The 19,333-nt window shown below is 40.6% G+C and overlaps 1 protein-coding gene across 1 annotated transcript in view; it reads left to right on the forward strand.

Moving 5' to 3' along the window:
* The first annotated feature begins 1,908 nt into the window (after nt 1–1,908).
* MFSD2B (major facilitator superfamily domain containing 2B) overlaps nt 1,909–19,333 on the forward strand; it is a 41,355-nt gene continuing 23,930 nt past the window's right edge. The window contains exons 1-5 of the mRNA XM_033005024.2: nt 1,909–2,241; nt 7,615–7,731; nt 11,646–11,770; nt 16,008–16,131; nt 18,140–18,218. Coding sequence (XP_032860915.2) covers nt 2,197–2,241; nt 7,615–7,731; nt 11,646–11,770; nt 16,008–16,131; nt 18,140–18,218 — 490 coding nt within the window. The 5' untranslated portion in view covers nt 1,909–2,196. The remainder of the gene's footprint in view (nt 2,242–7,614; nt 7,732–11,645; nt 11,771–16,007; nt 16,132–18,139; nt 18,219–19,333) is intronic.

Consider the following 19,333-nt stretch of genomic DNA (forward strand, 5'->3'; position numbering starts at 1 on the left):
GTATACTATTCCTGAATTCGCAACATAGAAATTCAAAGAAATAATTTATGTAAGACTGATTGAAACTGAAGGGGTGTGGGGGGGTCATATTTTAAGGTAGGTAAATCCATTTTGTTTGTTACCAAAAGGTGTTTTTTGAAAGGAGCAGTAAGTAATATATCAGTGTTGATTCATGTCTGCTTCTGATATTTTAAGAGACTGGATAGCTTGACTCTGTCTGGCTATATATTGTGCTTGACTGAAGTCAGCTGTTTCTGGCTACAGCTTTGGTGTATTTGAGTGTCTGTTTGCAGTTTGAAAGTGTCATGATTTTAATTACAAAATGAGAGCAAATCTTTAAGAAGTCAGGAGTGATGCTGACTGCACTAATCCTGTGTTAGACTAGAAAATGCCTTTAAAAAATGGCAATGAACTGTGATTGGCTAACTTCCTAATTTGGAGAAAATCTTTGGAATGAATACAGGGCTCTCCTAAATCTAATTGGTTTTAGTCAATTTGTAAAGATTGATTAGCTACCTGTAGTGTCTGGACAGCCTGATCTCTTGCTCAGCGCTGTAGACGGCTATCGTGCATTGGTCAAACAACAGTAAAACTAGCTTGATCAATGCTTGAGTTTGTGAAACACACAAATGCTATCAGTTATTCATTGTTTCTTCACAAGCCTTCACTGTTTTGAGTAAAGCCTGTGTATTAACATAATTTACAGCAAAACTGAAATAGCCTAGAAAAGAACAAAGAAAGGAAATGTTTTCTGTAGTTCCTTCGTGAAGAAACATGCAAATGCAGGTGGTAAAGATTTAATGTGTTACAAAGATGTTATATGAAGAGAAAAAGAACCTACATGTTGAATTTGAATGTTACATGCATACCTTGTATCTAGCTTGGTATTTTACAATGAATTCTATATTGGGGCTAAGGGACCGAGCAGTCCACCTTTGTTTTGAAGCCCATCTGGCCTCGGCTTCTCCCTAAAGCCTGAACCCTTGGAGCCTAAAAGCTTCAGAGAGTTTTCAACAAGGCCTATTAAGGTCACAATTTCAGTTTTGCGTTGAAGGTCTTTTTAAGAAAAAAAATTTAATGTCTCGTTCTTTCAGAATTTTGCGAATTTGTTGTAATTGTTCTTGTCAAATGAGGTTGTGCAGGATTTGCGTATCAGTACTTAATGGTGTAGTTTGCAGTGGCAGTCCAATACCGACCGAGTGATCCTGTCAACAGCAGAGCCAGGAAGCCCTGTGTGTATAGATTAGTTACCATCTTCCCAAGACGAGCAGATCACTGAGTCCTCATGAGCTGCTTGGTTTGTTTTTAAACCCTCTTCTCTCAGAATGTCTCCCTGCTGAAAGAATTTGTACTTCAAAATGCAATTTTTTTTTTTTTTTTTTTTTTTCCCTCTGATGCGGAGCATGCTTGAAAGACCATTCTCCTGCGGGCAGTGGGGTGGCAGTGATAAAGTTGCAGTGCCTAAATAACGGTGCCGGCTCCAAGGCCTTTGAGGGCGGCAGCAGCAGCTCTTTCCACAGCGTGCTTCCCGGGTCAAGCCCGGGTTTTGTGCGGTCCAGATGACAGCATTGCTGCCTGGCGCGGTTGCAAATTCATATAAATCGGAAAACAGTCATCAAATGGATGGATTTTGGATTAAAACAGCCTCAGAAGCCTTCTCCGCCTTACACCCGGGCATGAAGCACCGGGGCGGGAACAGCGGCCGCGGGGCGCGCGGTGCCGCTGAGGGGACCGGCCGGGCGGGCGCTGCGGCGGCCTCTCCCCGGGCGCTCATGCCGGTTAGCAAGCTGCTGGAACAATAAATCCCGGGCTTTACCTCACGGGCGGTTCCCGCGGCAGCCCCCGCAGGGAAACAGCGCGGGCAGCGTCGCTGCTCCTGCCGCCGGTAGCTGCCCCGCGCCTCTCAGTGGAAGCGGCGTGAGGGGGCAGCGGGTGAGGGGCAGTTTCAGCCGCACTCAGGGCGGGCTCGGCGGTCGCGGCCGTGTAGCCCTCGGCCGAGACGGGGAGAGGGCTCCTCTCGCGGGGAATATATCCTCTCCCGAGCCTGGAGGGCTGCGATAGCGCCTTCGCCCCCGCGAGGGGGTGGGCGGGCGGACGGATGGACGGACACCACCCGCTCGCCCTCTCCTTTCCTCCGCCGCGCCGCCCCGCCCCGGGCACTCAGGTGTTGGACGGGGGTCGGTTGTCCCCTTCGCCATGGCGGGGGCTGCAAAGGACACCCCGGAGCGCCCGGCGGAGGAGGTACGGGGCTGGGGAGGGGGAAAGGCGGCCGTCGTGGTGCTTGGGGAACCCCTCGGACACGATTGCGGGGCTGGGGTCCCGGGCGTGCGGAGCTGTCCCGCCCGCCCCCTCCCGCTCCGGCGCGCTGGGTGTTTATTTTCATTGCCAGTACGTTACGGGGAAGGAGGGGGTGGGCACTCTCGGGGGGGTTTGAGGCAGCCTGAACTTACTGCTGCCGTGTTGTGTGTGGCAGCCTACCTCAGCGAGGTACCTGAAATAGCTCCTGAATCCTCACCACCCCTTTCTCTCTCAACAAGAAGCTCCGTGTAACTCAATATTTCCCCTCGAGCGCACTGTTCACTTCGGTGGCAGGAAAAAGCTCGTTCACTTTCCGTGTTCTCTTCCCTCCCGGGCGGGCTCTCTGATGAAGGGAGCTGTACCTGTGGCAGGAGAGAAGTGCGGATGGGGAGGGAGGGTCTCATCCACTCCCAACTTCCAGATGAGGGAGTATCTCAGTGCTTCCTCTGTAGACTTGGTGCTTGCCGAGCTAGGAGTGCAGAGGCAGGTAAGAGGTAAGTGAGGATCACTCTGGCTCTTGGAAGGGCATCTGGTAAAACTGGGAAGAGGCAGCTTCAAAACAGGGGCCGAGGTAACCTTTCACAATGTGGTGGAAGGTGATCAAGCCATGGAACTTGTCAGATGCTGTGGGCACGTGCTGTTCTGGCTCAAATTTTTGTGTTCAGAAGGCATCTGGGTGAATTCATGAGAGAAATCTTAAGATTTTAAAGAGAGATACGCTGTCTTTGGCTCACAGAGCCCCTCAGCGCTACGTTGCCAGCAGCTGGAAGAATATCCTGGGAAAGCACCACTGTATCTTGACTTGTTCATATGCCCTTTCTAGGTGCCTGCACTCAAACTCTGCTCCTGATACTTTTTCCACTTAGGGCTGAGCTGATGTTGCTAAAAAAACCTAAAAACAGTCCTCAGGATACTTGGTATGAGGAACCTGGGATGCCAGCTGTGACTATCACTCTCATGATTTTATAAGGCAATTGTATGGTCACTCACAGAAATGAAACATTACCAGTATTAATTCTATGTTGAGAGAAAAGCTGACTCAAAAGCTTCTCCTTGATAGCTAAGTTTTCATTGTTTCTCAGATGAACCTAGACTAAAGTTTATCTTCAAGTCACACATTTTGCTCTCTCTTCTTAGTGCTTTTCAATTACTTGTTGGTTCAGCTCTGGACTCGGCTGATAAAGAATAGTTTAGGACAAAATGCAACTGTTCCCTATGCCCATAAAATGTTCATGCTGTATCTTCACACAGTTGCAGAGTTGTTTTCAATGTGCTTAAATACTTTCTTTAGAAAGTATTACAAACATTATATTCAATTTCTGTTAGGTTGAGGAAGGGAAAATTTGCAAGCACTGAAAAGTAGGGGTTTAGCTTACAAAATAATTAAGAATAAACTACAGTGTAGGAGATGCATTTTCTATAACAATGTTTAAACTTATTCTTCTATTTAAGGAGGAAAATCAAATCTCTCATCTACTATGCTTTCTTGGTTTACCTTGAGACACAATTAACTTGGACATGATAGAGGCATGTATAAGTACAAAAGCATCAAGTTAATCTGAAAACAAAAAATGGTTATAACTTAAGATGACCTTTCTTTCTCTTATCTTCCACCCCATCCTTTCATGTTTCTTCTAAAACTTGTAGAAGCAATTTGGTGTTGACATTCAACTACACCACAGGGGTCTCAAAAGCAAATTTTAATTGTAAATACTTTGTATTTTGTTCCTTATTTGACCACTGCCTACACATTTGGATCTCTAGTGAATTTTTTGAGTACTTTAAGCTTGCTGTCAAATTTACACAGGTGAAAAAGCTTTCACTGGATTTCACAGAAATCAAGCAATTTCAGTTGCTCGAGGAAGCAATGCAGCAGGGAAATCCAGCCTTAAGAGAAAAACCCTGTTAGTTGCTCATAGCTAACGCACTGCCTTTGATCACACCATTCTGCGCAGTGCAATGTTATCCTTCTCAAGACAGTTTCTGGTGTCATTTATTAGCAATACCATGTAAACCCAACAAGGCTGGGGACTTACTCCTCTAGATCCTGTAATGGACAACTGACACATGTATTTTTTTCTACCCATAACTGTAAGCCCTGAAAGTTAGAAGGAAACTTTTCAGCTTTACTGGTGCAGATACCTACTTTCATTTTTACCACTGTCTCATAACACACTGAGGTAGAAAATGTAGTGATTACCATATACGGAGAGTTAAAGTAGATTATGGGCTGCTTCTTTTGGAAAGAGACACCAGAATGTAGAGTCTGAGTGATTATTTCTCAGCAGATAGAAACTTGGGGGGCATTCAATGAAATTACCAGGCAGCAGATCAGCAGTGAACGCAGTGGAATTTCCTTTCCAGATACACATTTCCACATGTGTATATGTCATTCACATGTGGAACTACTGTGGTGTATTACGGCTTAACGTACGAATGAGTTCTAAAAGTAATTAGGCAAAATAAAAATAAAACAGATATTGAGCAGTCATCAGGAGGTAACCTCCATTTCAGGAAGTTCATGAACTGTTGATTCCCTGCATTTCTGTGGCTGACTGAACAGGACACCTCTGTATGCTGTGTCTATCTGATAGCTTGTTTTATTCTGAAAATGACATTCATAAACAAAACCTGGTGAAAACTACTGCTGTGACTAAAGCATTAACTTTGCTTCAAGGTGATCTGGGAGTGTTGTTCAGAAAGTAGTTAAGCATCATCCCTGGGTGTGTGTGGAATCACAGTGATACTTTTTAAAGAAAATGTATTAAGATTGTAAATTTTCTAACCATGAAACTGATGTAAAGACAGGAGTACTGCCTACAGCCTGTAAGTTTAGATCTTGGTTGACTGTTCCCTGTACCACAACTTTAATTAGAGTAACTATTAAGAACTTAACATTTTTTGTGTTATAAAAATATTTTGGAATCACGTATCTTGTATAGAGGCATTTACTTTTTCTGTGTTATCATGTCCTTAGCTATTGATGGGATGAGTGACAATGGTTTTAAACTGAAAGAGGTACATATGGAAGACATTTTTACAATGAGGGTGGTGAGATACTGGCACAGGTTGCCCAGAGAAGCTGTGGCTGCCCCCTGCCTGGAAGGGTTCAAGGCTGGGTTGGACAGGGCTTGGAGCAACCTGGTCTAATGAAAGATGTTCTTGCCCATGGCAGGGAGGTTGGACTGGATGATCTTTAAAAGTCCTTTCTGAACCAAACCATTCTGTTTCTATGACAGCTACTAGGGAAAATAAGTGGGAAAGCAGCATTATGGATCTAGAAGTTTTTCTCAGCTTGTTTTGGGGATGGAATGGGATACAAGAATTACATAGCAGTGGTTTATATCTCTTGATTGCAGCTGACAGTCATCTTGCCAATGCTTGGAGATCAGAAGGGAAGGTATCAAAGGCAAACTTTTAAAGTAATTTAATTTCTGGGAGGATGGAGGTGAGGCTAGGAGAAAGGAATGACAAAAAAATAAAACTTTGATAAAGTTTAAAAGTACACAGTCCCTGGAACAAAGTTCAAGAGGACTGTGTTGTTAGTCAAGCATATGAGATTCTATAGACACCACAAGTCTAGTAAAGCTCACATTTAATAGGACTTATGTATGAAAAATGGAGAGTTACTTTGTACAGCAAATATGTATATAGTCTGTTTGTTGTGTTTAAAATCTCTTATAAAATTCAATAGTATATCGTTCTGAAGTCTGCCTTGTGACTGTTTACCACCTTTTTTTTTTTTGGTCCTGGAAAGAATAAAATTGCCAATACAGAGTACAAGTGAGGCCTGCTGTGGCAGTACCATTTTTCTGCTTGTGCCCTGACACTGTCCACTTTACCTGGGTGTAGTGATGGCATGCCACCCCATCTTTCTACATGGGAATACATAAAGGAAAGAGTCCTGATACTTCTGCTTGCTTGTTCAGACCCACTCATATAAAACAGTTCAAAGGAAAAATATAATATGATGAAAGGCTTGGGCTTGGTTTAGAAGTCTAAAAGTTATCAAAACTGTGTTAGATAGTAAACATAGTGGTACTTAGTAAATTTTAAAATGTTCAGAAATTAAGATATCAGAATATTATCGTTGTAGCAGATCTTATTACCATATCTCAATTTTTATCCTGATCTAATGTAAGAATTAAGGGCTTGTGTAGTCAGTTCAGAGAAGGCAGACCCAGGATCCTCTTCATGTTTCCTGGTTCCTGCTGACAGCAATTTTAAAAAGGGATTGAAAGCCTAAAAGTCTAAATTCGGGTTGGGTATGTTGTCCCTGTAAAAGGAATACAATATGAATAAAGAGTCATTTTCTTCCTGTATTTTAAATTTTATGGCATGAAATAAAGTCCTAAGATTTTTTTTTAAAGGCTTTCCAATAATTTGGAACTTCTACTGCTGGAAAACAGTGTTCTTCATTAGACTTTGTTAGACTGTGCATTTTTTGTCTTTTGATTACTGTTACTAAACCTTATTTTCATCTTTTACCTTACTCTAACTTGGCAATTCTATTAGAGACTACTCTTGGATGCTTATGGTACTTTTCAAACATCAAAAGGCAAATGGGAAAGCATAGTTTTGCAAAATTTTTTAAACATGCCTAGTGTGACTTAAGAGTCCTTCTTAAAGAGGATTTGGGCCCCAAAATCACTTTCCCTACTGTGCCAACTTTCACAAAAGATACAGAAAAGTCAAGTCAAAAGGAACATGTACAACGTCAAGTGACTTTGCCAGGGTTACACCAGCATTTTGTGACAAAGTAAGGAAGGAACAGAGCACAAATGTTTGGGATCAATTAGGTTTGAACTTGACTGTGGAACTTTCCTTCTCTGAATGTTGTCCAGTTACTATGATATGAGAGTATATATCAATTATTATGGTCTGAAAGATTAATAAATTTTTTTTTAAAAAAGTTTTCAACCTTTAAAAAGAACTGAATTAAACATTCAAAGACAAAGCTAAGCTCAGAAAATAGTCTAACGCTATGTGCAGTTCTTTGCTGCTCCCTGCTTGTTTGTAGACTTGTTCCTTTTTAATAATTTGTACCAGGTAGGTAAGCCTAGATTCCCTTGTAGGAACACTGCGATCTGTTTTTAGGGGATGAATTAAGGAACAAAATCATTACAAATCAATGCAACGGGCATACAAATGCCTGTTGATGATAAGGGTTGTGGACCTATAGATTTATTTCTGGAATACATGTGAAGCAAATACCTGAATTTGGTGTTAACCTTAGACTTTAACCTTATGACGTCTGTAGCTTTTAACTTGTGTACCTTGTTTTTCTCATCATTTGTTCTGTGTCTTCTTGAACAGGAATACAGGCTCTCAACTTGCGCCAAATTATGCTATGCAATAGGAGGTGCCCCAAATCAAGTGGCAGGGAGTGCTGCTGCTTTCTTCTTACAGATCTACCTGCTAGATATAGCCCATGTAAGTAGCACAGAAACCTTTACAGATTGTAGACTTACCTCAGCTGTGATGCTGTCAACAATGTCCATGTAGTGGTAAAAAGTGAATTACCTAATAAAACTTTTAAATTGGCTTGTTATCATTGCCTTTAGCTGTTTAGTATCCTGGAAACTGCATAAACTTCTCCAGAAGTATTTTTTTTTCTTTTTTCTCTAGTTTCCTTTCTGTCTTATAGTGGCCATTGTTAGGTTTTAGTTTGTGATTATTGGTAGAGCTCTAGGCACTGTAGAGCTCACACACTTGCAGACACAAGAAAAAGCAGTTCTTTGTGTCAAGAGTCAGAGTGTAAAATATGGGACATCTGAAACATTAATAGCACCATGTTGAGCTTGTGAAGTTTTGTTCATTCAGTTTAGTTAAGAATCACTGCAGTTTCATCCAGTAGACAAGATAATTTCACATACATTTTATTTGGTTTGTCTAGTATAATTTCTTTGCAAACAAAGCTGACTTATGCTTCCTGAAGGCTCTTTGCTTCCAGTCTGTGACTTTCTGGTGCAGAAGCAGACCTGATAAAGCAATTGGAGTCATCCTATTCATATGACTTTCAGCTGCTCCAGCTAGATTTCAGGACAGCAGAGAAACAAAGGAAATTAATCCATGAGCATTTTTTACTGTTTTGGATTGTCTTGTATGTCTTCATGGTAACTAGGTGGGACAGATAAAGTAGTATAGGATAGAAAAAATGATTTTAGGGAGGTGATGCTAAATTGCAGGGACTGTGAGAACAGCTGTAGGTGAAACTACGAGTGGCTTTCAGCAGTGATGACTGGTCTTATTTTCTGGAAAGAACAGGAGTTTCTGGATCAGATATCATTAACCATTTTCTGTTTTAGATGTAGAAAGACAGGATATCATGACTTGGGGAGTGGAGGTGTCAAAAAGCTTGGGTTTATGGTTTTCCTATAGATGTCTGATACCAGAAGCTGAGGTGTAACCTACTTGATAAAATTGGCAACACAATAAGACTGTCATGTAAAACAGATCTTGAGTGTCTTGTTGAGATCAAAGTCACAAGATCTAGAAAAGGGGCCCATTTTGTACAGCAGTGTCAAGGATGTCAGGTGGGTGGAGTGGAGTCTGAGAAGTTGGAGCTGGAACAGGTAACTTGGAGATGCAGCAGGGAGGTGGATGCAGCTCTGACTACAGCTGTTTCACACTTAGGTCAAGGATGGCAATACAAGCCATTGGAGATGATGAAGCATGAAATGAATGAGAGACACTAATACAGTTTTCCCAGGGTGCTTATAAATATGGCAATTTCCCTACTCACTGCTTATCAGAGAAATGTAAAATTCTTGAAGCTGGGGACTGTTTATTTCTTTGTGTGTTTATGTATACTGTCCAGAAAGCTGGGGTTCCATTCTTGCATCTTTGGACACTACCTAAATAAATGACATAATAATTATTATTATTTTTATAACAAGCTCCTAGTGAAACTCAACAATTTTGCTTAATGTTTGTAATGATACACTTACTGCTTCATCAAGAGGTTTAATTATTTGTTCCTTGATAATTTAGTGTGTTCTCTGAAGTAACCCTGCAGGGACAAGATTTATTTCAGGGGCTGATAAACAGCTCTGAAAACCTGTGGGCTTCTTCACACATTTTCAAGGGAGAGAATGTAATTTTTTAGTCACTACCTGGATTTAATTCTTGCCCACTTTGAGGGCAGAACTTTTTTAGCTCTTTGAGAGATTGTGAAAATCGCTAGGTGTAATCTTTCATACATCATCTGGATCCTTTCTAAGAAAATTACATTCGTATTCACTTTCTGGAGCTTACAGTTTTTCCATTTGAACTCCATGTTCCACCTAAACTACCTGTATAAACTAGATGTATAAAGGTAACTCCAAACCACACAGGATCCTTGAGTCAAATTAGTAGAAAACACCAAAACTTCTGATAATAGGATCCTGGTCTTTATTCCTTTTGAGATGAGTGAATTTAGTATATTTGTATTTTATTAACACTGAGAAGTTTCTGACATTGGTGCTCATAGACACTGTCTAGATTGAGGGGCTAAGGAAATGCAGCCAAGGGATATATAAACCCATACTGATGGTGAAGGCAGGGTGACTACACAGAAGCCACTCCTAACATAAGAGAGGTTTTAATTTTCTTCAGGGCTTTCTTCCACCTCTCTTTATCTAATATCCACTTCCTTTCGGTCTATTCAAGTTATCTGAACAAAATACCAATGCAAAACTCACCTAATTTGAAGTTTTCTGTCCCTGTGTCCCTCGTAACTGCAGTATTTCAAGCTCTGTATCTTTCTGACTACTATTTTTTTCTCGTTTTGGCTGAACTATACCTTGAGAAGCAGTAGGGACTTCTGAGCAGTTCCATTGCAGACCCTGTGGCAAGTCTGCCTCAGGGCTGGTGGGCTACTTGCCATGCTGGCTGTGGGATGGCACAAGTCAGCAAAGGTGGGTGAGGTGAACATCAGCAAACTGGACACAACCCAGTGCTCATCCCAGCCTTGTCAGTGCAGCAATAGGATGCTTGGAGACCCACTGTCATTACCTGCTGGAGACTACCATTGCCATTCCTTCCCTGTTCTTAAGTTTTCTAGGGTGGAGTATGTCTTGGAGCTAGTGGTGTCAGGAAGACTGGCTGCCCTGTAATTTCACCTAGTTTGGGCTAAAATTTAACAGGTGTGATTACAAAAGTGCATAGCATCTGCCTTTCACAGAGGTCATCCAGGACATCCAGAGATTATTGCCTCCTTCTTTCATCTCCGAGGGAATGCGTACAGCAAATTGTGTGGGCAGCGGACCTGCACCCGTCGGAAGCCGTATGATGCTGCCTAGGAGGCAATAAGCTCTGCAGAAAAGCAGGGGTACTAGTTCAAGCTCAGTGGTATATCAGCTGCATTCACCAGGCTTCCCACTGCATTGGAGCACTGATAGCATATAGATGGAGGGGTTTTGTCTGTTCTTTCTCTTTAAGCCACATAGGCTGTTTTAGCAGTCCCTCTCTCAAGAACTGATTTGAGGAACATTCATGTTTATGTAGATTTCAATGACTTTTTTTCAGGCCTGTAGTTTCAGTGGCATGAACTGAGCACTTGGAAGAGGACCCACCTTTTTTAACCAGTGTATGATACAAATTCATAACCTCTCCACAGATATATGTGAAAAGTAACTACATTGCCTAGGATAAACTGTTTCTGTATAGGCACTTAAGTATGGTCTCCTGGGTTAACTTCAAAGCTTTTTTTATTTGGCCATTCTATTCTTATGTAATCCATGAGCATTTTTCAAGTGAGATTTTTTGGACATGTGCTGGCAACTTTGATTTGAACAGATGTGCCTTGTGCAGTTCAGTTGTCACAGTTCAGTTCTGAGTGGATAAGGTCTGCTGTGCTACAACCTCTTCCACAGTCACATGCCACCAGTTGGCAGCCTTGTTGGTAATCTCAGGAGATGAAAAAACATGAGTGCATGTAAACAGCTCCCTCTACCTTTTTCTAGATCAGGTCAAGATAAAGATATGGGAAAATGGGACTGTGTGGGGAACAAGGGGAGAGGATAGTTACAGAGGGACTCTGTCAGGTTTTATGACCAAAACAAGGACTTTAGTCTGCTGTTTGACTATCTGACTCATTTTTCTGATTCTAAACACATTTATAATCTCTCCTTCCTTGCACTTTTCCCCTCTAATCCCTTCTTGCATGGTGCCTGCCTCAACATCTCATTTGTTTTCTACGGGTAACCAGTAGTAATTTCTATGACAGCAGCAGACAGGTTTTGTAAATGAACTATCATTATTCTTTAAAACACTGAGGTTTTTTTCTGGAAAGTTGCTTTATGCTGTTTCATTGTATTGTGAAACAATAGCTCTTGTTTACAGTATTCTGTCTGTACTTGCAGATTACTCCGTTTCATGCCTCTTTGGTGCTGTTCATTGGCAAAGCCTCAGGTGCTGTTACTGATCCTGTTGCTGGATTTTTTATTAGCAAAAGTAGATGGACAAAAATTGGCCGTCTCATGCCTTGGTAAGCATAAACGTGTACATATATTTAAGTATATATATATATGAATATTGTGTGTGTTGTGATCATGCAGTCACCTCATTGAATTGGACTCATTTTTCTTTGCCTGTTTCCCAGACAACAGTGATTGCATTTGTTCTACATATATAAAATGAACAAGAAAAATTATCATGTCATCTATTTCCCTTTAACTTTTTCACCCATGAAAACACAGAAGAGATTTTCTACCAGTGGAGACACAAACAAATAAAACAAAGACACTGTGTTGTTAACAAAACTGCAAGTTCAGATCTAAAACTTCCTTGAATCTGTGATTGAATTTTCATCTTTGTCTAGATTCCTTTAGCTTGGCCTCACTCCTCCACAAAGTTGGAACTTGTTTCTACCTGTGTCCTAGTGTGCCTTCACTTCTCACATCAGTCTTCCAGGAGCTCTGTTAACTTTAATTCTCTCAGCCTTTCAGTTCAGTAAAGGATGTGAGCATACATGTGGAACAGATGTGACACCATGGCACTGAAGGGCTCAGCAGCCATCACTGCCCTCACAGTCTGTTACATTCTTCATTACAGCAGTCATTCTGGTCCTGCTTTTCTTACATCCCTGTAATCAAAATACTTAATTAAAAAATCACCATGACTTTTATAGTGAATGAGATGCTGTAAGATTTTGATCAGCACTGAGTAGTTTGTGAAATAAGATGTCTTTCATCACTGCTCTATCTCATGCATTATAATATATATTGAATTAATTATGAATTTTGAATTAATATAGCCCCCAAACTTGATTCACAACAAAAAATGTAAGAGTAACTGTGGTATCCTGAGCAAAGAAGTTGAATTTTCATGGAAAAAAAGCCCAGTTCTTAAGCTGATCGTTGTCTTGCTGACACGTGGTTTTAGGGCTACAGAAACTTCTCTGTGGGCAGTTTATATCTGACAAAGTGTAGAAGGCAAGTACATGTTGGAAGAAGGCTGAGATCAGCTGCTCCTGGCCCCAGCAGGAACAGGGCCTTCAGGTCAAAGTTAAGCTTTCTGTCAAGAATCCCATGGGAAAACAGGAGCTTGCTGCTGCTTCTATTTTCAGGATTTGGTTTGTGGCCAGGTAAATGGAGTACTTTTTAATGATCGCTGAATTAAGCAAATAACAAAATTATTCAAAAAGAAAATAATGAAATTTTTATTCAGTTTCTATTAGATGTATCCTGATGGCTTTTTTTTTTTTCAGTTTTTTGAAAATGCTGCAAATACATGTGTTTATTGTTAGTGTTAAATCGATGTTAGAATAATTCACATCCTAGCACAAGCATGAACTTATCAGCTGTTTGTACTGCACACCAACTACTGTACAACTTGCACTTCTTACAGGAAAAGTACTTATCTAACCCAACCTTTAATATATGTTCATCAAACAGCCACTTTCTTTCTGGAAGGATTTTGTCTAACTTTTTGGTAACTAATTTTTTTCATGAGAATTTTGTTCCTATACTTTTATGTGGTTTGAGCCCAGAGGGCAACTGAGCACCACGCAGCCACTTGCACACTGCTTCCCCCTCAGCAATGGGAAGAAGAAAATAAAACAAAAGGCTCAGGAATCAAGATGAGGAGAGGGAGGGATGACTCACCCATTATGGTCAGGGACAAAATACAGACTCCTTAGAGGAAGAAAAAAACCATCAATTTAATTCAAAAACCACCACTACTTAATTTAACAATCAGAGTAGGACAGTGAGGAGTATAACCATATCTTAAAAATAACACCTTCCCCCACTCCTCCCTTCTCGCCCCCGGCTCAGCTTTGCTCCCAGTTTCTCTACCTCCTCCCCCTGAGTGGCACAGTGGGGCAGGGGATGGGAGTTGTGGTTAGACCCTCACACGTTGTTTCTGCCGCTCCTCCTCCTCAGGAGGAGGACTCCTCACACTCCTCCCCTGCTCCAGCATGGGGTTGATCCCACGGGAGGCAGTTCTCCACAAACTTCCTCCAGCAAGAGTCCTTTCCATGGGCTGCAGCTCTTCCCAAACTGCTCCAGCGTGGGTCCCTCCTGTGTGTTCCAGTCCTCCCAGCGACACTCTAGCACAGGCTTTGCTCAGAGTCCTGGCCTTCTTCAGGTCCATCCACCTTCTCCAGTGTGGGGCCCTCCACGGGCCGCAGGTGGGCATCTGCTCCACTGGTGACCTCCATGGGCTGCAGGGCACAGCCTGCCATCTCACCATGGGCTGCAGGGGAGTCTCTGCTCCGGCACACCTCCCCATCTCCTCCTCCTCCTTTCTTCCACTGGCCTCAGTGTTTTCATAGACACCTCCCTCACAAGTCCAACCCTCCTCTCAAGTTCCCCTTCTTAAATATGTTATCACAGAGGCACAGCCACTGTCGTGAACTGACTCGGCCCTGGCCAGAGGCGGGTCCAATGTGAAGCCAAGGGAGCTTCGAGAAGCTTCTCACACTATGAAAACCCTGTCACACAAACCCAGCACAACTTTGGAGGTCAGACCATGTTTATACAAAGCAAAAAATGAATCTTACATTATCTTAAAAATGCTTCAGTTTTTTTAAATTATTCCGACTTCTTAAATATCTAGAGTGAAGCAATGGAATTGGCTCAGTCAGAAAAGCTTGCCAGCAAAGCAAGGACATTAGTAAAGAAGGTTAACATTTAACTATACGTTAATACTGTACTCACTATAAGAAGAACTCATCAATCACTATTGATCTCTTTTATGTGTTCAAAACACATAAGCAGACATTGACCTGATATATACAAACCTGATCAAACATTTTGTCAAAGGAGGTAATAGCAGACAATCAGATATTCAGCAACTTCAACAAGGTTCTGAAAACTTACTAACATATAATGAGGAAAGGAAAATGTGGAAAGAGTATGGAAGGGGGGAAGAGTACTAAGAGGGTTACTTCTGAGAAGTTGCATGAAAAATTGACTATAAAAATATTTTACTGTGGTGACTTTGCCTGGACAGCTCTGGAAGAGCTCACGCTTTTGGAGAGGAAGGTAGCTTCCCTGAGATGTGTTAGGAGTTTGCCCTTATTTGTGTTTTCCATTGCTGACCAGCTGTGGATGAACTGTGGCCTGGGGACTGGAGGGACAGAGAATACCAGAACCTGGCACTTTCCTTGTAAATGCTCAGCTCCCGGTGATGCTGTCCATCCCAAAGAGCAGTGTGGGAAAGCCATTGTTTTACTAAACTATTTACCCACATTACTCTTTTGTATTCCAGGTTTTCAGTTCACGATTGCAAAATAGTCAGCTGACCCCCAATGTCAGTTGTGCTGTTGTGAAGGGATTAATCTGTTCTCTCTTTTACATGTTTGGATATTTTTTGTTGAGATCTTGGTCATCTAATTACATTGTTTAATGTCTGATTTACAAGAATACAGGAGGGCCCTGATGCTGCTGCAGCTCAGACTTCTGGGAAATATTAGCATCTGACCACTTATGTATCATGGAGTTTGACAAGTGGTGTTTTGCCTCAAATAAGTTTTAGACTAATGTAATTAATTGCTGCTTAATAGCAACATCTGGAATTTAAGATTCTGTGGTTCTTTTTTTTAAGCCACCTTCCTCAGAAGAAGATGATCCTTCTGTGTTTGAAGTGATTAAGAGTTTTACTGTTGAGTTAAATGGAACACATTATCATATACCCAAGTAGATACAAACTGTAGGAACTTTTGCAGTTGGCTGTCCATTATCTTCTATGTTCTTTTCAGCATTTTTACATGTATCAGTGTATTTGCACTTGCTTGAAGTAGCAACGAAGAGGCTAAGTTGAGGAAAACTGAAGGCATTGCAATTGGAAGAGAAAATCCTTGGTAATTAGATTAATGTAAAAACTGATGTAGTATATGAAGATGCAACAATAGATCTTAGCTTTCAATGGTTCTTTCTAATAAATGTGTAGTCTGAGACATGTACTAAGGAATGGCAACATAGGTATGTTGTTGCAGTGCACATGCAAGGAAATTGTGTCTGTTCTGAGTGGGATATTAGCTTAAGTATAGCTCTTTTCCTTCATATTTGCTGGGTTTTTTCCATTTTATGGAAATGCTTGTATACATTTTATATTAATCTGCATTTAAGGCACACTAATGTTTAATACTTAAACCACAGCATTATTGCAGTTAGAAAAACTACACATAAAATAAATGACATTGATTATTAGCAGGAAAATTTAATGTTCTTTGCTATCACTACGTTAAGAGTGTTGACATGTGTTAATCTTCTTTTCAGGATGCTGGCATGTACACCCTTCACAGTAGTGTCCTATTTTTTTATGTGGTACCTGCCTCCTTTTGTATCAGGAAGAGTAGCATGGTACCTGACTTTCTACTGCCTTTTCCAATCACTGACCACAGTAAGTAGATTACAGGTCATGATGTTCTTCAGCAGTGACCTGCTTGTTTTCTGTCTATGTTAATGCATTCAGATTTAGTTGACTGGGGTTTACCAAAACTTTCAACTTCTAGTGAATTTAAGGGATGGGCAGACATCCTTTTATCAGACTCTTTGCTGGTTGATGGTTTCTGACAATGCTTTCTCTGGAAAATGACCTGCTAATTCAGACTACCTCCAGTCACTTTCACTAGCAGTGCCCTAGATAATCAACTCATTATTGTATAGATCCACAGAGACATTTGGATTCCTAATTCCAATTAGACATCTAACTTCAAATAACTGCTATTTTCAGGACAAGATTAGGAGACCAAGTAGGTTTGTGACTCTAGTTCTGGGTGTTTTGACTCAGGCTAGAAGGCATTGAAAACTCAGGGTACCAGAGCTGGAATAGTCCTAGTAGTAGTCATCATGATGTTTATTCCTGGATAGGAGTGCTTGAGCACATTAATGTTTTAGTACAGCCCAGAACTGGCAGTATTTATGCAGAAGCCACCATTTCAGTGGATCCCAAAGAACTTCTGTGACACATGCCATAATGTGCAAGTAGGTTGCCCTGTGTTGCCTTGTAGCCAATATCAAGGTGGAACAAGGTGTGTTCTGTGCAAAGCAGTATCACAAAACAGATGAAGACTGGAAGTGAGATAGCTCCATTGCAATTTGGCAGGGTGTATCCTGGCTGAATTTCACTGAATCACACTTTGAAAAGGTGGTTCCCAGACATATAAAATGTTTGTGTTTCTTGTTTGACTTTGGCTTTTCTCCTGTTTACAAATCTGTTGGACCTGGGAATTCTATACTCTAGCTTAACACATGGAAGTTTCCCTAGGTCATTTGTTTCCTCTGTAGAAAGATGGTTCAGAAGACATTCATAATGGCTTAAAATAATTTTCTTCCCTCTCTTTTTTGAAGAAAAAACACAAGTTTTCCATGGCAGAGCTTTGAAAGTGTATACACTTGCTGTTTTGATGAACAGAACTGCATTTTGTGCAAGCAGAGTAGAATGCAGATTGTGAGACACAGTTTGCCTGATTACAGATCTCTGTTGTGGAAACACCACAGAGAACTTGATTTTAGGCAGGCTCACGTCCCCCTTCCACTTCACAATAGTCTGAAAGTTTGGCCTGGGTGTTGTTCCCAGATTTTAGAACTGATTTTTATTTTAGTTCAACACTATGAGGACAGGGTCTCACTCACATCATGACCATCCAAAAGGTCAAGCCTTTAACATTGAATAGTTATTTTCAATGAAGTACTACTGAAAATAAGGTCTTTCGCCAGTAGAAGTGAGGCTTATTTACCTAGCAGTGCAATAAATATTACCAGCACATTGTTTCCATCAAGATTTTCAGCAAGGTATCAATTGCATGCCAGAAACAGTGCTGCAAAAACAAAAAACACTACTCATCTACCTTTTTGTCAGTGCATGGACATAGCAATTAGGTGTTTGTACCTATTCTTAACTCAGATTAAGGACTGTGTGGCAAAATGGTGCTGAAGACAAAGTAGTTTTCATGATTGTCTCCTGGAATTACATAGTAAGACAGGTATTTGAAATATTTTGGAGATTAATACAGTGTTATGGATTGAATATAGTGGAAAATTGTATTGTCTTCATTACGGCTTTGCTTCCTGTTAGTTAGCTCAAACTAGGAACATGATAGTCTCTCAGAGCAAAGAAAACTAGATGCTTTATAACCTAGCTATGAAGGACATTTTCCCAAGGAAGCTGAAGGAGCACAGCATTAAGGTAAAGCCTCTTGGTAATTTATTATTTATTATTTGTATTGCGAGAGATACTTTTTTCCTTTTATATGCTTCACAAATCAGAAAGAAAAGACAGATCTTTGTGCTAAAAAATACAATGTTCTAAAGTGAATTCCAAGGTCACATTAAACCATTTTTCTTGATATCAAAGGAATATAGCATTTACCCTGACATTTCCGAAGTGTTGTTCTTTCTTTGCATAGTTATTCCAAGTACCGTATTCTGCCCTCACCATGTTTCTCAGCACAGACCAGAAGGAAAGAGATTCTGCAACGGCATACCGTGAGTGTGTTCTGGGCTTTCTCATGTGGATTAGGGTTGAGTTTTATTTAAAATCATTGTTTATCTATAGGAAGTTCCTAATGGTTTGTGTCCCTAAACTGGACTTTTATATGAGCTTTTTAATATCTGATGAAAAATCTTTTGTCTTGTAAATGCTTCCATTTTTCTAGCTAAACAGGAGACATTAATGTCTTATTCTCTCAAATTGTCTGATTAGCTATAAAGTCTTTCTGGTTTATTGCTATACAGACAAAACAATAAAAATCACTCTTACCCAAGCCAGGGTAGGGAATAATGATTTAATTTAAAGGTGATTTGTAGGGGAAAAAACAAAGCACTGATCTTTAGCATTCAATTAAAGGAAGTCTGAAAGTAATTTTGATTTTTTTTTTTGTTCAGATTTCCTTAGGTTTATGCATTTCATGTTATAAATACAAATTCCAAACCTGTTTTATCTGAAAAAGTTTCTAGAATTCATGGAACCAAGACAGTTAACCTCAACAAAAAGGGAGAGTAATTGTGTGTGCATGTTCAGACCAACTGAAATCTCTCTTTTTATTTCATCTGTGTTTATTTAATTTTAACATATACCAGGTAGTTTAGGGACAGATTTTGCTGTAATATAACTAGCACTCTGACTGTATTAGTTAAAAGAATGAGGGCTTCCAGACCATATCTCAGGCTTTTCAACAAACAAAACCAGGCAAAGGTTTTGCTTTGAAGCAAATTGATTAGACCAAAAAAGTGCAATGAAAATATTTTAAAGATTTCCTGTATAGGTCATAAGTTGAATGTAAGAACAGTTTCTTCCTTTCCTACTCTTCAGCTCTCACACTTTCTTTACTATGTAACTGCCATCTTTCATGGCCACCAGCATTAAGCAAGGTAAAGAGGAAAGAGTCAAATATCACATGGAAGACTTTTCTATTTTAACCTGTCCTTCAATGTTGCTTTAGAATAACTGTAATTTTTTTGTTGGGTATGTTTTCTCTTTCTGTCAAGACCCCCTTTCTCTTCCATTAGTCCTTCTAGCCCTCAACATACTTGCTTAAGTGTGTTGAAAACTAGATCATAGAGGCACAATGAAGTCGCCAGAAGTGCTAAAAAATATCACG

Source organism: Tyto alba, unplaced genomic scaffold, assembly GCF_018691265.1.
Source record: "Tyto alba isolate M040663 unplaced genomic scaffold, T.alba_DEE_v4.0 Super-Scaffold_40, whole genome shotgun sequence".
Classification (NCBI taxonomy): domain Eukaryota; kingdom Metazoa; phylum Chordata; class Aves; order Strigiformes; family Tytonidae; genus Tyto; species Tyto alba.